The sequence below is a fragment of the Syngnathus scovelli genome, chromosome 10, assembly GCF_024217435.2.
Source record: "Syngnathus scovelli strain Florida chromosome 10, RoL_Ssco_1.2, whole genome shotgun sequence".
Lineage (NCBI taxonomy): Eukaryota > Metazoa > Chordata > Actinopteri > Syngnathiformes > Syngnathidae > Syngnathus > Syngnathus scovelli.
Genome location: NC_090856.1, coordinates 12,798,832 through 12,806,139, shown reverse-complemented (window position 1 = coordinate 12,806,139; position 7,308 = coordinate 12,798,832). Strand labels below are relative to the sequence as shown.

Sequence of the window (7,308 nt, the reverse complement as noted above, 5' to 3'; positions counted from 1 at the left end):
AAAAAAAGTTAAACCGTTATAATACCAAAAATAGCAAGTCGAATGATAATAGAGAAAGAGAAAAAAATAGAAGGAATACCTCTAACTTTGTTTGTCGACTCGTGAGGATGGTTCAAGCCTTCGTACGCAGATAGAGCCTCCGCTAATTCTGTGTCCGTGGATGCTTCCTGTCGGTCGGCGTGGGACGTAAGTGGATTGGTTTCAATGGTAGCACGTGACTCTGATGCAGTTGGTCTCACTAGCTCTGATGCGATTGGCTCTGCCGCTTCCGATGCTTCAAAATGGCGTCCAGAGACATCCACTAGACTAGTCTGTGTTTCAAAATCAACTTGTGTTGGCTGCTTGTTTTTCCTAGTGGCCGCGGCCACGAGATCTGTTACATACATAAAATAAATCACCAACTAATAGCATTTATATTAACTACCTTAGATGAACGGTTGACTCACCGTAGTCTGATTGTGTTAGATAAATGCCGCTAAAGTCGTCGTCAAAGGATGCGTGGACATCGACAAAAACGGTGATGTCTACAAACATTACATAAACATTATAACGTGTTTTACAAATAACCCCAGCGTATTATTATTATTTATTATTATTATTATGCCGACAAAATGGTAACATGACTTACCTTTAACCATCTCGAAACAATTTTTGACGCACTCCGACTCCGCTGATCCTCTGACCGCTGGCTTGTCTTCTCAAAATGAGCACTGGTCATCCGTCCCAAACTAACTTCAAATTCGGCGGAGAAAAGACCACGCCTATGGGGTCACGTGCCGCGAGAACACTCTGCTACCGCTAATGATTTGTGACGTCGTTTTAATGACTCGACCTCAGCTCAAACTTTCTCCTTCAGATGTCTTTTTCAACAACGTTACACGCAGACAACTCGGAGCCAATAATGTTGACTCTCCTGACTCAACTAGCGGTGGCCCCACAAGCTATTGTATGTCAAATTAGATGCCTTTTTCAACAAAGTTACACAGACAACTCGGAGGCCCCACAAGCTATTGTATGTCAAATTAGATGCAGCAACACCTTGACTATCTCCTTCAAATGCCTTTTTTTCAACAAAACTCAGCCCTTGACCCCCCTTTTTTCAACAAAACTCCCCCCCCCTTGACCCCGAGATGCACTGGTTGATAGCAAATCTAGCTCAGGTGTATCACTTCTTTGGTTTGTTTCACAAAAATACAGGCCCTATACATGCCCATACATGTCCCCATCCAAAAATGGCGCCAGCAAACAAAAATGGCAACAGCCAAAGATGGCGCCGTCTCGACTGGCGCTATCTTGGCGCCCGCCAGACTGGCGCACATGCCCCCCAATCCAAAATGACGCTGATTTATGGGGCCATAAAAGGCCATAAGATTTTATGACCCCTACCTCATTTACATACAATAGAAATCAAGGGTAAGTACATTATTCATTTGTGTGTTTCCCTGGCTATGCAAAGTTCTTACTCACACTTACCATGCATTTGTTTGTTTGTCACATTCTTAGTTTAATTATGCTTCCGACCGTAGTTTTCATTATTAGTCAAAACATGTTCTTGATTTAATATGTGAATATACTTGTCTGCTTATGTACTTTATTCAATGAGGTTTGAGCATATCTGTTTTTGTAGCTAGGCAGGACTTTTTGTATTTCTATCCCATTCCTTCAAACTCTTACTGAAAAACCTCGAGGACTCACCTCTAAGCAGCCTTCCCTAGTGTCTTTCAGGAGGGATTTTGTCTATAGTCGACTTAAACGCCAACAAACGCGCAGGAAAACTTTACTTGCTCTGCACACTACTTCTTCTAATTCTTCTTCTTTCTTTGTTTTACGGTGGCACAAAATTTATGCACTAGTGGGAAGTTACCGAGTTGTTTTTACTCTCAAATTGATTTCCGTCCAAGTGTTTTATTTTTTATTTAAAACGAAGCAATACAAAATTTCTTCATTGTTTATACAACTTACAGCTGGTTTAGGGTTTAATATTTTATATTTGATGGATTTAATTTTGTTGTCTATATGAGGTCTATGGAATAACTATATCAGGTTACAAAAATAACCACACTTCACACGGACCAATGGTTATTTAAAACAAAGCAATACAACTTCTGTACATTATTATACAACTTTACCATTTCATATTTGATGGATTTAATTTTGTCGTCTAAATTAGGTCTACGGCAGTGGTTCTTAACCTGGGTTCGATCGAACCCTAGGGGTTCGGTGAGTCGGTCTCAGGGGTTCGACAGAGCCCCCACTGAGGAGGTCCGAACAAACCTGTTTTATCGTGTAGCTTCTGATTTGCCAGTATGTAATTTGTTGCGAGTTCATGCATTGTGTTGGTTTTGTTCTTTGAACAAGGTGATGTTCATGCACAGCTCATTTTGTGCATTAGTAAAAAACATCTTTTGGTGGAGGCGCATATGAAACTAGTGGGGTTCGGTACCTCCAACAAGGTTAAGAACCACTGGTCTATGGTATAACCTATTATAGACGTCTATCAGGTTATAGAAATAACCACACTTCACACGTACGGATCAATGGTTGTTTAAAACAAAGCAATACAACTTCTGTACATTATTTATACAAGTTACAGCTGGTTTAGAGTTTAATATTTTATATTTGATGGATTTAATTTTGTCGTCTGTCTATATCAGGTTACAGAAATAACCACACGTACGGCTCAACGGTTGTTTAAAAAAAAGCAATACAACTCCTGTGTCACGTCTCGTCCCCAACTGCTCCACTATGTGTCTGTTGTCTTGGTTTCTGTCTGTGTGCTCGCCCCTCCCCTCCTGTGTGCCCATGATCAGTGTGATTGTTCCCACCTGCCTCTCGTTACCTGTCGTGTATAAAAGTCCTGTCTGCCCCTCACTCCCTGTCGGATCATTGGTTGTGGTTGTTCGGTGTTGGATTTACGTTGTGTGTTCCTGTCATGAGGTCTTTTTTGGTTCCTGTTGTCGTCCGGTCTTGCTGTCGTCATGTCCTGATGTCGTCTGGTTTCACGTCCCGGTCAGTCATTCATGTTATTGTGGTTACGTCGTGTCAGTTTGCCTTTTTTGAGTTCACCAATAAACCCTGGTCCAAGCTGCACTTGGTCGTCCTGCTCCATGCCCCACCCCTGACCGTGACATCCTGTACATTATTTTTCCAACTTACGGCTGGTTTAGGGTTTCATATTTCCAAATATTATTATATTTGATGGATTTAATTTTGTCGTCTGCATTAGGTCTATAGAATGACCTAATATAGACGTCTAAAATAGGTCTACACTACACAAGACGTCTAATAGACATCTATGGCTCAGTGGAATGTTCTTCATATTTGCTATAGATAAATACTAAAAACATTTTTTTTCAATTTTAAAGACGTTTTATTTGTCATGCAGCCTTTGTTTACATTCACGAGTTCACATTGAAAGTTTGTCTGCCTGGCTCCCTTGTCAAAGTCTGCTTTATTGTCAATTTCTTCACATGCCAAGACACACAAAGAGATCGAAATTACGTTCCCACTATCTCACGGTGACAAGACATAGTTCACAATGTACATACAAGTAAACAACACAAGAAAATAAAACAAGAAGGCACAAACAATGAATAAATAAGAGTGATGAATAAATAACAAATAACACAATAAATAAGAAGAGCAAAAATGGAGCAAGTGTGCATACAGCAGACAGTCAGAACATAGAGCAAAAAGTACAGGACGCTACGCAGGAGGAGGAAGAGAGTTCAGGATCCTAACAGCCTGGAGAATGAAGCTGTTGGTGAGTCTGGCGGTGCGGGAGCGCAGGCTCCTGTACCTCTTCCCAGAGGGCAGAAGATCAAACAAAAAGTGAGCGGGGTGACTCACACTACTCACAATCGTGGTCGCCTTGCGGGTGAGTTGGGAGGTGTAAATGCCCTTCAGGGAGGGGAGTGAAGCACCAATAATCTTACCAGCCGTGGTCACTATGCGCTGCAGGGCCTTCAAGTTGTATTTAGTGCAGCTACCACCCCAGACAGTGATACAACTGGAGAGGACGCTCTCAATGGCGCCACGGTAGAATGTAGTTATGACGGCCGGAGGAGCACTTGCTCGCCTGAGTTTCCGCAGGAAGTACAGGCGACGCTGAGCTTTCTTCGCCAGTGACGCGGCATGGCGGACCAGGAGGGGTCCTCACTGATGTGCACACCCAGGAATCTGTGTGGTTGGGGCTCCCGATTTAGGGTTGGTTGATCCAAGACTGAACTCGGGAATGCGCTTTTGTTCCCCACAATTGGCAGACGACCTGCGGGGCTTGGACAGACTCGTGGACTGGTCGCTAATCTGGTGTTTATCTGCATTGACCGGGAAGCTGCGTCGGAGGAGTCCGTTGGGCTGATGGCTTGAAGAGGGACTTAAAACAATTTTGGCGCTGACGGAATCCAAGTGGAAGGAGGAAGTTGGTTTGAATGTGCCCTGAGCTCCTTGACACGGACGAGCAACCAGGCCATGATGTAGCCATATTCTCGCCCAAAGCGCGCCCCTGTCGAAAATATTGGCACGTAGAGTATAGCTAACAGGCTAAAAGATCAAAATTCGGTGTATTTTTCTCATTTGGGGTTCTGTCCGAGTTGTTTTGGATGACTTCCTCCCCTTCCTGACATTCATTTGCTTTTCTTGTGCATCGTTACGTCAACATTAGCGTTTTTGTCACAATAGCACACGTACATTTAGCATCACCATGGAAACTGAACGATCGCATCGCAGCCCAGTTCAGAGCCGAGACGTGGGCGTATACGAAGAAGTCTCATCTCATCCGTTGGTGCAGAACGTCACCGTGGCCGCCATATTCGATGTGGCACTTCTGCCTCATTATAAAACGCAAGTCAAGAAACAGAAATTCCCAAAGCTGCAACACAATCAATGTTGATCGTTTCATCTGTTAATTATAAATGTTTGATAGATAGAAGCACTTGGCAATCTGTTTACAGCTACCAATTGTAACACTGAAATGCAGAATTTTGAAATATCCATGGTAAACATCTCATAACTGCGGCTGAAAGAATTCAATCTTCAATGGAGATGCGACATGAGGCTTTTTGAATAAGGAGAACTAATCTTTGCATTTCACTGGTTTTGATTATTTGGTTTGTTTGTTTTATCCTCACTGTGAATGATGGCAGTCGCTAGAGAAACTTTAGATTCATGTTTAGTCCAAAGCCTGAGGTTTGGGTGTTTACAAAATTGGAGGTGTTAATGAATCCTAATTGTTGTTGTTCAACATCTAAGTTCAAAATGATGGCTTTTTTTTTTTTTTTGGTCCAAATCTACATGGCAGTGACGTCAACATACGATTCTGCACCCATAGTACGAATGTCGTTCAGACCGTGAATCAGAGTGCTCTGCCCACTGCTCAGCAAAGCGGCCAATGAGAATCAACTGATGAATTGATGCGACTGCATTACAGACATGATTGTCTCCAAAATAGAGAACCTTTCAAAAGAAGCCACTGGACTCATCCTTCATTGTGCGACCTTGGAAACTCCTGAGGTGGTTCTCCTCATTAGTAAGGTGAGCGCATCGCTCCAGAAGAACCAGCGCCGTCTTGCGTCTGCTGGCCATTCCTTTGCGCTGCGCATCCGTCAACGCCTCAAACTGTGCCGGCGGTTCATAACTGGCGCCAGCTCGCCGCTGTCGGAAGCTACTGCCGCAGGCGGCAGGATCTCCTTGCTGCAGGCCGTTCAGGTGGTATGTGTCACACAGGTTGGGCCTGGCCCACTCCCAGGGACTTGGTGGCGTTTGAGCCAATAGATGGTGAGAGGTGTGGGCGTTCACGGTGACAACGGCTTCATGTTGCTTCTCGCCAGCCGGCCGGCAATGCAGACAGGGGGCGGCTGAAGAGCTGCAACAAGCAGTGGCGCTTTCTGAGCATTTTTCCAGCGAGGACAGGGACGGCAAAAGCCCCTGCTGCTTGGACATGGCCACCACCTGAAGCAGTCGCGGGTGGTTGGCCGCCACGCCACCCAAAGCTTCCATGCCAGCATTCTCTCGAATAGCCAACCACTTGGCGCGGGCTAAGGAGCTCTTGGGTGAAATCGGAGGCGCTACTGCTTGCTGGATCTGTGGCGCTCTCGGCGTGGCCACTGGTTTGGCGGCGCAACCCGGAGGAGGAGTGGGGTTGCGGTCGGATGAGGCGTTGCCGGAGGACACGGCAAGGACGGGAGAACATCTGTTGTCTCTCCCAGAGTCTAAGCCGTTGGAGCCGAGTTCGTTGTCATCCCGCACGCTCTGAGCTCGCATCTCCGCAGATCTCGTCTTCCATTCTGACAAGAGACGCTGTGACGAAACCGTGTCCATGGGGACATGGACAGTCTTTGGATGTTGCTGGAGAGGCTGCACAGGTTGAGCCGGACTAGGAGTTCCGTCACTGACGCCGATGCTGGTTCGGGGCAAAGTGTTGCTGAAAGTCAGCATGGTCTCCTTGGCCATGGGACTCCGCGGAGCCCTGAGCTCAACATCCGCATTGACCCTCTTGAGGCTTGTCATGGACGCAACCTCCCTCTGAAGGGGTCCCGGGCTGGCCGCTATCTCATCGTTGCTCTCAGAGGCTGAGGCGGGGCCCTTGTTGTAGACTGACTCGTGCCCTCGCTCGGTCAGAGCTCGCAAAGGGTCCTCCAGACTGGGCGGAGGGGGCAGGGCCAGAGGTGTGTCAGAGGACCTAAAGTTGGCCACGGCGTGACAAGCCTGCATGAAAATCAACAGCTTCAAGAGTGTTGCTAGCAAAGGCCAGCGAAGGCCGGCAAAGGCCAGCAAAAGCCAGCAAAGGCCAGCAGGCGGTATCCTAGCAACAACAATCCAAGGTGGAGCACGCGGCGAGAAAAGCTCACCAGGTAGGCGGCGATGAAAGCTCCGACCAGGAAGCCCATGTAGATGTCGGCAGGGTGGCTGCGGTGCTGCGTGATCTGGGTCAGGCCACTCAGCGCGGCGGCTATGGCGAACGCAAACACCAAGACGGGTTTCAGCAGCTTGGTGCGCTCCGAGATGGTGGAGTTGAAGTACATCTGAAGGGCGGGACACAGAGGGCGCGTATCCACTGAGCCTCTTCTCGCTTGCCTCAAACCATCTGCGTTTGCTTTTCCACAATCTGCTTGATCTGGTGCGTTCTTGTAGGTTGCCTCTGTGCTTTCCCCGTTAGCTCGCCGGGTCGTTAGTCAGCACCCGCCCATTCTCTAAGGTGGACCAATTGGCTCTCCCCACTATGCGGTCACCTGTCACCGCATCAGTCTGCTTTTTTTGATCGGAGGTGCTTCAACTATTTCGTTTTGATAAGGGGATGATGACATTGCG

General features: G+C 46.8%; 1 protein-coding gene across 8 annotated transcripts in view; it reads right to left on the bottom strand.

Moving 5' to 3' along the window:
- plppr3b (phospholipid phosphatase related 3b) overlaps positions 1–7,308 on the bottom strand; it is a 41,255-nt gene that overhangs the window by 26,227 nt on the left and 7,720 nt on the right. For 5 of the 8 annotated variants that reach the window (XM_049730192.2, XM_049730185.2, XM_049730210.2 and 2 more), the window contains 2 exons: positions 447–7,022; positions 80–373 (listed from right to left, as the gene is read on the bottom strand). In XM_049730192.2, the coding sequence (XP_049586149.1) occupies positions 5,458–7,022 (1,565 nt within the window). In that variant the 3' untranslated portion in view covers positions 80–373; positions 447–5,457. The remainder of the gene's footprint in view (positions 1–79; positions 374–446; positions 7,023–7,308) is intronic. The other 3 variants (XM_049730212.2, XM_049730218.2, XM_068652238.1) reach the window with 2 other exon arrangements.